General features: G+C 55.1%; 1 protein-coding gene across 1 annotated transcript in view; it reads right to left on the bottom strand.

The window, feature by feature from the left end:
- Window positions 1-7471: 7471 nt before the first annotated feature.
- The window catches only part of IGF2R (insulin like growth factor 2 receptor), a 109443-nt gene continuing 101522 nt past the window's right edge, over window positions 7472-15392 (bottom strand). Inside the window, exons 45-48 of the mRNA XM_060168376.1 lie at window positions 11675-11861; window positions 11050-11202; window positions 10012-10081; window positions 7472-9291 (exon numbers count right to left, since the gene is read on the bottom strand). Coding sequence (XP_060024359.1) covers window positions 8893-9291; window positions 10012-10081; window positions 11050-11202; window positions 11675-11861 — 809 coding nt within the window. The 3' untranslated portion in view covers window positions 7472-8892. The remainder of the gene's footprint in view (window positions 9292-10011; window positions 10082-11049; window positions 11203-11674; window positions 11862-15392) is intronic.

The following is a 15392-nucleotide window of genomic DNA, read 5'->3' on the forward strand; positions in this document are numbered from 1 at the left end:
AAAGGCCCAGCCTTTCTTAGGGGCACGGACTGTCCCTCGCACCCCAGGCTCCTCCCCAAAGCCGGCGGCCAGCTCCGACGCTTCTGCTTTGCCTGCACCCAAGCCACTGACGCAGAAGGCTGCCAGGAAGGATGTTCCCACCCAGGCCTCAACCAGAGGACAAAGCAGAGGCGTCCTCGGCCTCCGCCTTGTCCTCCAGGGACCGGGGCTGTCCTCCCCATGGCCTGCATCTGCCTCCGCTGCCCATGACAGTCTTCTTGTCCTCACCTGTCCCAGGACACAGGCAGCAGGGCATTATTAAATCCCTACTTACCCTCCCCACCTCCAGAGCTCAGAGGGCCGGGTGCGCACAGACGCCACCACTGAGGCTGGGGTTCCTGGGGCGTGGGCTAGCCCACGAGCGCAGGCAGGAGCCAGTTCGGTTCTATCCCTGATGAGGCGCCAACATTCCAGGGCGGGGTAGCCTCGACACACTGTGTGGAAGCCTTATCCAAGGGAAGCTGCTCAGCCCTCAGCTACCCACCGCCCTGTCCCCGCAAAGGGACCCACTCACTCCCCCACTGCACAAAGTAGAGCGCCTACTGTCTGCCAGGCTCTGCTCTGGGCACTGAGGACGCAGCAGTGAACGAAGAAACAAACATCTCAGAGCAGAGGTCTGTACTCAGCAAGGGACATGCTAGACTGTATCATAGTAGGTGGGAAGAGCGACGGAGAAGGTCTTAAGCAGGAAGGTGCGGGCTGTGACCGCAGAACCAGTGGTCAGGGATGGCCTCTCAGAGGTGATGTGAGCCTTGAGGGAGGGAGGAGGGCAAGCCCTGTGATTGGAGGAAGAGTGTTCCAGAGAGAGGGGCCGGCAAGAGCAGGGGCCCAGCGGGCTTAGCGAGGAGGCCAGCAGGACTGCCGGAGAGCCAGCGTAGGGAGCAAAATGACGGACGCCGGAGGGGCCATGGGCCAGGGCACAGGGCTCTGCAGGCCCCGCCGGGACTGGGCTTTACCCTGCGGGCCCCCGGACACAGTCTGAGCCTGAGCACGAGGCCGGGATGGAAAGAAGCAAACTCAGGATATGACTGAAGGTAGAGAGGAGAGGATTTGCTGACGGACTGAGTGTGGGTATGAGAGCAAGGGAGGGGTCCAGAGGTGCCATGTCCAAAGAGCGTGTGGACAGCGCATGGGAGAGGGGCTTTGGAGTCAGCGAGCCCGTTCAAAGCCTGCCTCCATCAGCACCAAGCTGTACGCTATTCATCTTCTAAGCCTTAATCCTCAACGACTGCAAAATGGGTCTGCACCTGCCCCACCCCATGGTGCGGCTATGCGGATCAGAAAGCCTGGGGCGGGAGGTAAGCTTTTCTGTAAAGGGCCCCGTGGTAAATGCCTGGGCGTAGTGGCCTTTCTGGGCCGTCTGGTCTCTGCAGCTGCTCCCCTTCAGTCCAAGCGCTAACGCAGCCCTGGATGAGACGTAAATGAACACGTGCGCCCAGCTCCCCATAGAGCTTCATTTCGGCACATGGAAATTTCAGTTTCATCCAATTCTCATGTGTCACGTAATATTCTTCTTCTTTTAATTTTTTTCGACCATTTAAAAACATAAACCCCATGCTTAGCTTGTGGGCCGAACCAACTCAGGTGGGACACAGCAGATGGACTTAAAGCTCAGGCCTTGGGTCGGGGTGAGCTGTTGTTATGACAGCAGGGGAGGGAGTCCGATGACTCCTCCTGGCTGTGCACAAATGCACAACTTCCCCCTCTTGGATGACATGCATTTCCCAGACTGGTCTCTGGTGAAAATCCAAAACAGAAAAAAAGAAGAGACAGTTAAGGGAATTCCCTGGCGGTCCAGTGGTTAGGACTCCTTGATTCCATTGCAGGGGGCATGGGTTCAATCCCTGGTCAGGGAACTAAGATCCCACGTGCCATGGGGCCAAAAAAAAAAAAAATTAAATTAAATTTAAAAAAGAAAAGACAAAAAAAAAAAAAAAGAAAAGAAAAGACAGTTAAAGGAAGAGACTCAGGACCATGGGACTCAGAAACACTCTATTTTGCTCACAACTGCCAGGCTCCACTGTGCCCAGCAGATAGAAAGCATTCAAGAAACAGTTCTTACATTTATGACTGGATCTAATTTTACGGGCATGCCAGCAGTGTGTGGATGTGTGCATGTGTGTACACACGCAGGGGTGCCCCTAAGGGGTGTTCAGAGGTTCCCAGAAGCCTGGCCTGAAAAGCGTCTGTGTTCCCCACCTCCTGAGTGGACTGTAGCTTCTGTTCCCAGTTAGGGGCTGAACTGTGCTCTCCTTCACCCCAAACTCACATGCTGAAGCCCTAACCCCAGTACTTCAGAATTTGGAAACAGGGTCTTTAAAGAGGTAATCAAGTTAAAATGAGGTCAGTAGGTTGCGCCCTAAACTTATACATAGAGTTTCTTATTTATATACAGGAGATTAGGACACAGACACACACAGAGGGCAGGGCAACCATGTGAATACCTGGAGGAAGGCGGCCGTCTGCAAGCCAAGGAGAGAGGCCTCAGGAGGAACCAGCCCTGCCAACACCTTGACCTCAGACTTCCAGCCTCCAGGACTGTGAGAAAATTAATTGCTGTTGTTTAAGCCCCAGTCTGTGGGCCCTTCTCTCCCACCAAGAACGACGCTGATGCACTGAGTGCGGACCAAGCACCAGCTGTTACTTCTCAGTCTCCATGCTAACCCGGTAAAGCAGGAAGCACTCTCTCCTCACCTGAGAAGCCAAGCTAAGTAACTAACTAACTTGCAGGAGCTACTTGGATGCAAAGCCAACGCCAAGCCTGACCCCTCCCTTCACAACCAACCCACTGGGCTCCTCCAGCCTCATTCCCACCCGTGAACTGGCCTCTGAGGGGCTAGTATGCACAGGCAGTTAAGGGCGCAAATCCCGAGCCAGAAGAACTTGGTTCAAATGCCATCTCCGTCGTTCACCAGCTGTGACCTTAGACTGCCTGCCTAACCCTCAGGCCCTCAGTTTTCCATCTGCAAAATGGGATACCAGGAGTATCCACTCCACAGGGTTGCCATGCGGATGGTATCTGTCAACTGCCTGGCACACAGTTAAAGGTGTATCCATGCCAGCTGCCACCCCAGGGCCCTGCACCTGTGGGCACGACTGTAGCCTGCATCGTGACTCAGGAGGTGTGCTAGCCTCTCTCATGGTACCTGGCCTGAAAGACTTTCAGGACTGTTTGCATGGATCTTCTGCATAGTGTTTTCAGGAAATCCCAGGAAAGGCAACTGGCGTGGGCCATGACAGGCATGAAAGGTAGTGAAAGGTCACGTAGGGCAGCCTGGCCTAGGGGCCAGCGCCCGGCACAGCCATGGGGTCGCCCTCCACGAGTCTCTTCACTGCCCGGCCGCTCTGGGAGGCTGTGAGCTCCTGGAGGCCAGGGGCTGGGCCTCTGATCTCTGGATTAATTCCTGTAGCAAAGCACCATGGGCTGGGTGGCTTAAGCAACGGAAATACATGGCCGCACAGATCTGGGTACCAGAAGTCCAGAACTCAGGTGTCAGCAGGGTTGGCTGCTACTGAGGGCCGAGCGAAGGCTGTCCCAGGCCTCCGTCCTTGCCCCGTGGCTGGCGGGCTCCTCCCTGTCTCCTCACACCTCTTCCCCCGGTGCCGTCTGTCCCTGTGTCCAAAGGTCTTTCCCCTTTTTATAAGAACACAGCCCTAGTGGGTTAGGACTGATCCCACTGACCTCACTTGATCACCCCAGTAAAGACCCTGTCTCCATGTCACATTCAGAGGTGCTGGGGTTAGTACTTCAACATGTGGGTTTTGGGGAGACGAGATTCAACCCGTAACAACGTCTATACCCCAGTATTCAAATGAGGGGAAATAGATGAAGGATGGGGTCAGAGCACCATTCCAGTGGTTCCAGTACAGTGGTCCACTGGTATCCACAGGAGGCTGGTGCCAGGGACCCCCACGTGTCCTGAAATCCGGGGGTGCTCAAGCCCAGAGTCACCCGCCTCCACACTCACAGCTCCGCACCCACGGATTTGGCCGACCACAGAGCGTGTGGTACTGTGGTATCTATTGAAAAAAGCTCGCGTCTAAGTGGACCCGTGCAGTTCAAACCCGTGTTGCTCAAGGGTCAACTGTACTTCAAGATCAGGGCTCAGGGTCAACTTCTTGGGGAACTTGACCCCAAGGAGAGAGAAGTACTGGGGGGACACAAATGGCGGGGGCAAGGGTGGGGGAGGCAGCGGAGGCTTCCTCTGGGGAGGGCAGGTCTGAGGTAGTGGGTGCCCACTTGGCCTTGTGGTCGTTAAGCAGCAGCGGTGTGTTCTCGAACAGACAACCCACGACCCTGCTCCTTGGGACTGTCCAGAGAACGACAAAGCCATGCCCATGGTGACAGCACCCTCAGTGGGCTGTCCACACCCCACCAGGTCCCCCAAGGGGACACGGGCCAGCATCCAGGGACTGCTGCGTGCCGCTCCCCTGCTCGGAGACTCACCGGCCACGTTTCCTACTGTAATTTCGCCCAGCAGTGTCTCCTTCTAAAGACTTTCTGGGAAGCCTCGTAGCAAGAAAAGGCATTTACCTTTCATTCAGCATTTTCCAAACTTTCTTGCACGTAAGTCGTTTCCAATTTTTGCAGAACATCTGTCACAATCACACAGAACAAGTGTTCCGTGGGGCGCACTTTGGGAAATGCCACTATACGACAATCCGTCTGCATGCCAACGCGATCTTCTAGTTCAGGTGTGGTTTCATTCATCCTGAGCCCCTCGCCTCCTGCCCTGTGCTTCTAGAACGAGTCCCAAAGCCGTGAGGTGGGCAGAGCAGGACAGGCCTCGTCCCAGCGGCAGGGTGGGCGAGGGCGTCCCTGAGGGAAGAGTGACCATCAGGCGTGTCAGAGCGCCGTCAGGATGAGGAGGGTGACCTCACGTGTCAAGGTCACCAAAGTCAAAGGCTGAGGAACTTTCCAGACTGAGGGAAACTCAAGAGAGACAGGGCAACTGAATTGGACAGGATTCTGAACGGGGTCCTCTTAGTGAAAACGGTGTTGCCATGACAACTGGCAGGACCACGTGGGTGTTCTGGGTCCAGAGGGTGCATTGTGCTCATGGGGGGTGACATCCTGAGGGGCCTGGGATGACAAGGCACCAGGGGCAGCTCACTCTCGCAGTTGCGGGAAAAAAGTTCTTTGTCCTTATGTTCAAATTCTCTGTATGTTTTGTCAACCTTTTTTTAAATTTGAAGCCAAGGGTCACAGGGTCTGCCTGGGACCTGACCCTCTACGCACCCACCCCATGGGACCCAGCACCCACGTCACCTCCCTGCTCTGGTGGAATGAGCCTTGCTCCCCGGGCCACTTTCTCCAGGACGGCGCTGAGAGCAGCTGTCGAGTGACCTGCACTGTCACCCTGCCCGGGGGCAACGGCCAACAAGACCCCACTCAGCTGTGCTTTCCTCTAACTCCGCGAGTATCAGAGTAACAGTATGAATTTCACTGAATTTGATTCACAAACTGGTCAAAACAAAATAGAGGGCTTCCCTGGTGGCACAGTGTCTGGGAGTCCGCCTGCCGATGCAGGGGACGCGGGTTCGTGCCCCGGTCCGGGAAGATCCCACATGCCGCGGAGCGGCTGGGCCCGTGAGCCATGGCCGCTGAGCCTGCGCGTCCGGAGCCTGTGCTCCGCAACGGGAGAGGCCACGACAGTGAGAGGCCCGCGTACCGCAAAAAAAAAAAAAAAAAAAAAAAACAAAATAGAATAAGAGGGAAAGAAACATGAGTAGCTAATAATTCGCCGCCTACCTTTGGCCTTTCCCTCTACCTTTAGGGGAAACACTGCATTTCCCCCAGGGTGGTACTGACAGCGACTTCCATGGGACTCTCCAAGTTCCAGGACTGTTCCAGCCTTACCCTTGCAGCGCCTCCAGCCCCTCTGTCCCTGAGCACACGGCTGCCTGTCTCCGGGCCCACCCCAGCCCAGAGAGGAGCTGCAGGACCACCCGGCCAGGCCACCCCACCCGGGCTTTGTGCAGCAGGCCACCCTGGGTGCCCGTCCTTCCAGGGCGCACAGCACGCTCAGCTTCCCTTGAGAGACGCCGGCCCCACATCAGCCACGTTCATTTGGGGAAATAAGTCGTGTTGTGACGTCAGAGTCGCGGGGATTCTCCAAAGCTGGTGAGGGGGGTTTTATCAATCTAAGCTGGCCAGTACCTTCCGCTCCCGAGGCACACCATCCCCCTGTGACCTGATCCCCTGGAAGGGAGCTAAGGCCTCCACGCCCACTTCTTGAACTGGTACAAAGGGACCAGAGAATTCCTTCTGAATCCCGGGTGGCAGTCAGCCTCCCTAAAGGAATCGTCGGAGGATCAGCCTATGTCAGAGGTTGGTGGAGAAATGGATTCAGCTGCGTTTAGAATGTTCTTGGCGGGAGCCGCGTTTCCACTCTCCCGTGGATTTCCTGGGCCCAGGGTTTGCCTACACCGTCCCGACCCTCCACTTATCCCATGCCTCCGCCATTCAATGGACAGTCTCAAAATAGCGGCGGGGCTTAAAGAATTTGGTTAAAAGGAAACTAACTGGAATCTTAAAAGATTCTGATTCCTATTTGCTGCCAGGGAGCGTTTTCCTAAACTACCTGTGACCACAGCTGGCGCGGGCTGTTAGTCTGTTTGCAGCTCAAGAAAAGAGCCTGAGCGAAAGCTTCCCGCACATGGTCACTTCCCCATCCCTCTGCGGCCGGCACAAGCTGGGCACCAGGGCAGGTGGCCCGAGGTGCAGTCGGAGAACTTCCCCACCACCAAGTTTACCAACAGGGCCAGTGAGCACCTGCAAGTGCCCCGCCCCCGGAAGAGAGGGGAGTGGCTTAGAGAACAGCCCCCTGGGCAGTGTCCAAGGACCAGCAACTCTGGGGTCACAATGTAAACCTTGATAAGACCCCAGAGTGCCTGTCTCAGAAGTGACATTGTAAAATCCTTAAACGTAAAAAAAAAACGTCACCCCAATTGGAAATAATCAGAAAATGAGGAGGGAAGGATGCTAACGCGGAGAAGTCTAGTCTGACACTGTAGTAACTCCCTGTCGGGTCTGCTTTCACATTAATATCTAAGCAGCTCTCATCACTAGTCAGTAATTTCAGATGGAAACCCGATTTGTGCAAGAGAAGCCCTCCTGCCCCCATGTTGGCTCGGGCTGCGCACCAGGATGCCTTCTGGTAGTATGGGATCTGCACACACGGTGGCTGTTTTGGTAACAATACCCTTTCTCGGAAGGAGGAAGAATCAGGCGTGGATGAAGCTGACAGAAGCCCTGGGGGCCTCGGGTGAGCACCTACACGCAGGGAGACTCCAGAGAGAAAGCTGATGTGCTGCACGTGAAGGGTCGGCTGCCATCCGGACGTGTAACAGGAGGCACAGAGAGGGCACTGGGCTTGGCAGCTAACCAGGCAGCTTTTCACTCCCGTGGGGAAAAAGCAGGAACACCCGGTTAATAATTTATCTTTTATTCAAATTGTTGAATACTTCATATTACAGTAAATTTGATTGAAAAAAAATGAGGAAAGAAATCAACTTTTAAAAATACACTCATGTTGAAATCAAATAAGCCATCAGCCAAACGGAGTACAAAGCAAGGAGCCCTTAGGCTGGTTTGCTTTCCAGGATATGAATACCACTGAGTCTATATACAGTTCTATAATGCAAGGAAAGTCATTCATTAAACACTTCAAGAAAGGAGCCGACAGCCGGGAAGGACAGTGGTCTCGCCCTCCCGTCCTGCAGACTGAGAGGCCGGCCTTGGCCGCCCCCCTCCCCACCCCCCACCGAGCAGGAATCCAGGTGCAACGCTAGGAGCGAGAATCTGGCCCACTGGCTTTCATGCAATTTCCGTGAGTCACACACTGTGCAAATTAAGGCTTCTTATAGGTCGAATGGTTGATAAACACTTTCTTCTTAAAAAAAAAAATAATAAGCACAGTAAAGGTGGTATCATGTGAACCTGAAGAGGTGAGACCTACACCCCCAAGTCCGGAAAAAAGTCTGACATCTCAACTCCATTCTCTCTCTCTCACACACACATACACACACACACGCACGCACGCACAAATCAATCTTTGGGTGGGTTGTCTGACTTCACCAGCTGGCGAAAGAAATACTGATAACTGTGCTCTGTGCACCTAGGATTGAAGACGTCATGCAAAAAGCTGCAGCCGTTACTGACCAGAGGCAAACAGCAGGCAGACCCTCCAGAGCCCAGGCACTAGGGACCCACACGTGTGTGTGCGCGCGCGCACACACACGCGCCCTTACGAGACAGAAGCAAAAGGGAAAAGAGACAGAACGGCGGAGTCTAACTTAGAGGACGTGTCGTGGAGCAGTTCAAAACCTCGTATGAAACCACCCGAGCGCCCCAGCAGCCTCCCCGCTAAGGGACAGACAGATAGATTACCCCCTGCCGGCAGGAAAAAACTGTTGTTGTTATTGTGTTTTTCCTTTTTCGCAAACCTGAGTAATTGTCAAAGTCAATAAATAGGAGGAGAGAATTAAATGCTAAAATATAATGATCAAATACCCTACAGGGCCTAAAGCAGCACGGGTTTTCCGCAAACGCAGCCCTCTGTTCCCAGACGCGTCTGGCCCGGGCGCGGTAAGAAGCGCCCGGCGGCCACGTTCTGTGCGAGGACTTGGGACTGAACACGGGGCCCCGGCGCCGTCCTCTGGCAGCTGGAGCGATGCCCCATCCCGGTGACCACAGAGAGCGGCACCCACCTCCTCACCCTCTCCCCCATCAGCAAAACTCTTCCCTTTTGAAACAGTTTTTGTTAAAGGCAAAAATGACAGAAGCATCACGGAGTCAAAAGTCTCATTTGGTTGGAGGTGCCGGCGGAGGCGCCGAGCGCGCCCCGCAGTCTAGATGTGCAGGAGGTCCTCGTCGCTGTCGTCGTGGAAGGAGCTCACGGCCTTCTGCGCGGCCCGGGGCCTCCCCCTCCTGGCCTGCTCCCCACTCATCAGTCCCACCCGGTCGTCCGCTCGCTCCCGAAGTGCCTTCCTGGGCGGGGGCCTCAGTGGCTGCACGCCTTCCGCCCCGGTCCCTCTGCCCAGGTGCACTTTCACCTCCGGGATGGTCAGCACCTCATCCTCGCTGTCTTGGTCGTCCCCGTGCAGGGAGGTGAGGGCTTCGGCTTTCACGGACTTGGTAGTGATGTGACCATTTTCCTGCCCCTCCTTCCCGGGCCTCGGTGACGGCAGCTGGATCTCTTCCATCAGCCACTCAGTTTCGTTCTCGTCCGCCTCTTCCTCCTTGTTCACCTGCCGGGACACAGCAGAGACCGTGGGTCCGCCTGAGACCTCGTCAGCCTCCTCTGCCCCCCTCCCTCCATGACCCACCCGGAGTCGGGGACCTCTTCCCAGCCCACCACAGCCATCACGGTCCCATGTTCCTCCTCAGGGAGAAGGGGAGGGCTGGCGACTGCCAGCTCCTGCTGAGACCCAACCAAGGCAGATGGTGTCAGGAGGCAAGAAGGCGGCCAGCGACAAGGCGGCAGTGCCGGGGGACGGAGCCCCTCTGCTCCAGGTGCCCTCGGGCAGCAGGGAGAGGGGCCGCGCGCGGGACACGTGGATGACCGTAGTTGAGGGAAGCCTTTCAGAAAGCAGTTGGCAGTACAGTCAAGAGCCGTGAGTGCATTCACGCACTCTGGCCTAAATTTCTAGACACTTATCCTAAGGAAGCCATCTAAATGCCGGAAGCACAGAAATTTTCATTACCATCTTTTTTTGTAGAATAGCCAAAAAAGTAGAAGTAAGCTAATACTAAACACTGTAAGAAATTAGCGGCAACCACAACGACAAAAACTTGAAGGAAAAAGAACAAAAAGTGTGTTCGGGTTAAGAGCAGAGGGACATTTTCCCTCTGTCCATTTCAAACTTCCTGCGATGTCAGTTTCCTTGTAGTCACTGACCAACAGCGTGACAACGGTTCGAGCGCGCGCCTGCGTGCTGAGTCACCCGAAGACCTCAGCAGGGAACTACCTTTGAGTATTTGTAGGACACGTTTGCGCTTCTCCGACAGCAGCTGGTGAGCTTGCTCATCACCGTCTCCCTGAAAGGAGACCCAAGTTACTCCAGGCAGGAGCCGCGCCCCCCTCCGGCTCCCGAGTGCCTGCTACCGGGAGGCTGCACCCCCAAGAGCACGCGATCCCTCAACCCACGACAGCAGGGCTGTAAACCAGCTCAGCAGGAAGGACGCTTTACAATCAGACGGACGCGGTTCCAAATCCTGCTCCCCGTTTTCATGGTGTAAGAAGGGCCAGAGTGAGTGAGCCAGCATTTGTCCTGCTTTTTCACGTCAATACGATGACCCACACCTTCCCGCCACCCCAGGGCTGCGCTGAGATTACTGGGCCGACGGACGAACGCAGGGCCGGCTCCCACCCAGACCTCCTGCCCCAATCCTGCGTCCCGCTGACAGCCTCTCAGGGTCGGGATGGCTGCGGTCAGCACTCCCCGACCCTCTCTCGCTTGCCTCTGGCTCCTCGGGCAGGTGAGAGAGGCAACAGGGAGCCCCAGAGCTGGACCATCCCTGCGCTCTGGACAGGGCTGACTACACACACAGCCCTGGGCCTCATTCGTGTGTGACATGAAATCTGCTGGACGGTCGTGCTGCCTGTGAGTGACAAGACCTTTCACCAGCAAAGAGGAGCCCATAGAGAAGGTGTCACAGCCGGTCCCTAACAAATGCTCCCCTTTTAAAGGGCAGACAAGCCAGCTGATCAGAAGGAAGTCAGCTCGTGACAGGTGTTTAACTCTGTCCATCTGTGGACACATGCAGAGAGCCACATCCTGGGAACAGGTGGGCCAGACCAAGGCCCGCAGAGGAGCTGCCACATGACCTGACAGGATCCACAGCCCTGGTCAGACAGGACACATCGTCACAAGGATGCAGACGGTTACAAAACACAGCTTTGGGGACCGCTTCCACACTCTGGCTGCTGACGGGCTCAAAAAAAGGAGCCCAGATATCGACTCTGAACCACTGGCCCGTCCCCCGGCCCACTCCCCTCTCCTTACCGTCGCTCCTTCTTATGGAGCAGCAGGGCGAGCAGGCAGCCAGTGAGCGCCACCAGCAGCAGGCTGAGGACGGCCCCGACGGCCTGGCTCCGCTCCGAGAGCCCCTTGCGCTCCTGCGCGTCGTCCCCGGCGCTCTCACTGTCGAAGCCCACCCTGCGGGGAGGCCACAACACTCAGCCACCGCCACCGCCTCGCGAGGCCCAGCTCAGGCGGAGGCCCTGCCTTTGCAGCCCCGCACAGTGAGACGGGATCCACCAGAGGTGGAGGTCAACAGCGGACAAACCCCTCTGACGATGAGACTAAGGCAAGAGGACTAGGAAAGGCGACCCCCAGTCACACGACCCTTCGTCACTAAGGGAACAAGAAAAGCCGAGCTTTGGGCAACACGCCTCCCCAAGGCCTCTCTGATCCCTCTGCAAGGCCCCGAGAGCACAGAGGCGCTTCTGGAGCAAAGACTCAGGGACACGCTGGCCGCCCTCGTCTCCCGGGAACACGGCTCTCTTCTCTGGGAGGAAACAGTGATCACAGCCCAGGTAATAGCTTCTCCCTCTCAACAACTCACCTTGGGACACAGCCTCACTGCTCCTGGAGTTAAGGGAACACCGTGGGGCAGGACCCCACTTACCCCAGAGGACACACGGCAGAGGTGTACCAGGAGAAGAGGTACTGGCAGTCGGCGGTCTCGTGGCTGAACTCGGGGATCCCGTCCTTCACCAAGGGGTCACAGTGGAAGAAGATGGTGGAGGAGACAGATTTCGTCTTGTCTTTTCCACACTTGGAGGAAGAGGCAAACACCACATCCAGATCGCCATCTGTCAACAAGGCAGGCGCACACACAAGCACAGTACCATTACCATTGGTGTTTCAGTAGTGGGCCAAGTTTACCTTTTCATAGCCTGTAAAAAGTTTGCAGAGACTTAAAATCAAATGTAAGGGTCCTTCATCAAATGTCCCAGATGAGCTCTCACAGACTGCTCAACACACATTATGGGGCCCCTGCCCTAAGTCAGAATGTGGGAAAGACTTGAACCTTGCCCAAAAAGAGGTCTGGCCTTTGTCCTCCACTAACAATATGACCTGGAGGGGGGGCTGCCTACACGGTATCAGTGCACCTGGAGACCGAGGTTGACCAACCAACCAACCAACCAACCAACCAACCAGCCAGCCAGTCAGCCAACCAACCCACCAGTCAACAAACAAATCAGTTAACCAGCCAACCAACCAGCCAGTCAACCAACCAACCAACCAGCCATCCAACCTACCAACCGAGTGATCAATCAGTCAAGCCTACGTAATGAAGCCCCAATAAAACCTCTGGACACTGAGGGATGGGTGGGCTTCCCTGGTCAGCTCCTGAGCTCTTGTGTGTGCGTTGTCACGTTTATGCTGAGAACGTAACAGTCCTGATTCCACGGGGAGAAGACACCGGAAGCGTCTGGCTCCCTCCCAGACCGTACCCTGCACACTCCTCCCACTGGCCGACTTGACTCTACGTCCTTTCATCGTAATAAACTGTACGCACGACTGAAACAGCTCTTGGTTCTGAGCATCCGTCTAGTGAATTATCCAATCTGAGGCGGGGATGGAGCCCCCTGAACTTGCAGCTGGCGTCAGAAGTGAGAGGAGCTTGTGTGGACTCTGCCTTGTGTGGACAGCTTTGTGGTTGGAGACTCAAAATCCTCACGACCGGCCACCACTGGGGCACCAGGGAGTGCAGCGTGTGCAGCAACACGCTCGGAGGGCGGCCGAGACCCGGCCCCGCGGGCTGGGCTCGGGAACGCCCCGCGTGTCCTTACGCATAACTGTCTGAGCCATGACCCGAGTGGGCTGTCCCCCAGGCTGGAACGAGGGCACAAACTGGTGAGCCAGTGAGGGGCCAAGGTGGCAGCTCTGAATCTCAGCCAGAGACGGGCTTTGCGGCTTCCCACTCTTGCCCACTCGGATGTATGCAGACTCGTGAAGGGCGTTAAACTGCATTCTTCCTGAAATGTGGACGAAGGCTTAAAACTAAACCTACTTCCTAGCGCTGGTGAATGAAGGCAGTGAAAACGTCTGAAATGATTTCGTTAACCAAGAATAAATAAACGTGCGCACACAAGCGTGTGTGTACATACAGACGCACGCACACCCTGAAGCTGGGGGGCCGCAGGAGGCCAACTAGACTAGATGCAGGCCGTACGGACGCGAAGGTTCTCACTCTAGTGGCCGGGCCCCTGACCTGGGCCGTGGCGTGGAGCCTGACCACTCCCGCAGCTGCGCCCCTGGGTGTGAGAAGGGAGCACGTCGCTGGGACAGGCAGCAGGAGACGGATAGGGCAGGCGGAGGCAGTCCAGCGGGAAGGCCCGTGCAGTGGCGGCGTGGGACCTACAGGGGCTCGTGAGTAACCTGATGGCTGGGTCTGGGTGCATTTGCAGGACCAGCTGCTAAGAAAACGGGAGTCTGTCAAAATCTTCCAGGCTGTGTTCAAAAGAGCTTGGACTTTCCTTCCCTGCAGAGCGGTGGCCTTGGAGACGTTTAAAGCAGCCCTTCAGTCAGTCAACAAACATTCACCAAGCACTTACTACAGGGCCAGGCCCGGAGGACAGCACCGCAAGAGAGGGCCCAACGCCACTGCACGACTCCAGCATCTGACCCAGAATCACCGGAAGAGAACAGGGGACCAGCAGGCTGACCCTATGACAGGGAATCACGGAAGCGAGCCAGACTGACCTGGCAGGTCTCTGCCCGGCCCCTGGTGGGCGCTGCCAAGTGCAGCGACCAGCTCGGTACCTGAGCACGGAAACGCCCTCTTCTAGCTACACCTACTCAGGGAGCAGCTGCTCCCCGCTCCTCGCCGGGAATCGCTCTCTCAGTAGCCCTTTGAGGTCGAAGTCAGCTGGTTTTGTAAACACATTTAATTGTTTAAAAAGCGAGTTCATTCACCTCGTTCAAAAATCACATCATGGGGCTTCCCTGGTGGCGCAGTGGTTCAGAGTCCGCCTGCCAATGCAGGGGACACGGGTTTGAGCCCTGGTCTGGGAGGATCCCACATGCCACGGAGCAACTGGGCCCGTGAGCCACAACTACTGAGCCTGTGCATCTGGAGCCTGTGCTCCGCAACAAGAGAGGCTGCGATAGTGAGAGGCTCGCACACTGCGATGAAGAGTGGCCCCCGCTCGCCACAACTAGAGAAAACCCTTGCACAGAAACGAAGACCCAACATAGCCATAAATAAATTAATTAATTAATTTTAAAAAAATCAAATCATGAAATGGTATATAGTGAAAGACTAGCTGTTTAAAACAAAAGCACATGAGCTGCCTCCTGGAAATATTCTTTCAAGGTCAAGAAGGAATTAGGAAAGAAGTAAGCGAGGGCAATTAAGAGGTACAAACTTCCAGGCGCAAAATAAATGAATCATGGGTATGAAGTGTAGAGTGTGGGGAATATGGTCAATAATTACGTAATGTCTTCGTGTGGTGACACATGGTAACTAGACTTAGCGTGGTGACCATTTTGAAATAGCGTTGTAGGTCAACTGTACTTCAAAAACAAACAAACTCACAGAAAAAGAGATTAGATTTGTGGTTACCGGGGGAAGAGGCTGTGGGGAGAGGAAACTGGATGAAGGTGGTCAAAAGGTACAAACTTCTAATTATAAATTAGTAACAGGGATATCATACGCTACATGCTGAACATAATTAGCCCTGCTGTGTGTTATATTTGAAAGTCACTAGGGGTGTGAATCCTAAGAGTTCTCATCACAAGAAAAAAAAAATTTGTTTTTCTCTTTAATTTTGTGTCCACATGAGATGACAGATGTTCATTAAACTTGCGGTCATCATTTCATGATGTATGTAAGTCAAATCATGATGCTGCGCCCCTTAAACTTATACAGTGCTGTATGTCAATTGTATTTCAATAAAGCTGGAAGGGAACAAAAGGAACGAAGGAGAAGCTCCCTCAGCGCAGCGGCGCGCCCTCCCCTCCACACCCACCCAAACACCTGGGTCAGGCCTCTCTTTTCTTCTCATCCTTCTGACAAACACGAAACCTCTCACCCTTCTACAGTAACATCTGAAGTTTCAAAATAAAGATGTATTGTGACAAAAACTAAACCAAAGGGAATTCCGGACGTGGCCATGCACGCCCACCTCACCACCTCTGGTTTAGACCAGGTTTTGCTTGTTTGCTTAGGAGGTGAATCTTCCCTACAGTGAACCGCTCGGGTCTGACACACGCTGCTCAGTCCACTATGACAGCGCGTGTCAAGACACAGGATCGGACCCAGGGCTTTTGTGCTAAAACTGATCTGACGTTTCAACCGCAGGGCGTTTGTTCATGAAAATGTGTTACAGATCCTC

Source organism: Lagenorhynchus albirostris, chromosome 12 (genome assembly GCF_949774975.1).
Source record: "Lagenorhynchus albirostris chromosome 12, mLagAlb1.1, whole genome shotgun sequence".
Lineage (NCBI taxonomy): Eukaryota > Metazoa > Chordata > Mammalia > Artiodactyla > Delphinidae > Lagenorhynchus > Lagenorhynchus albirostris.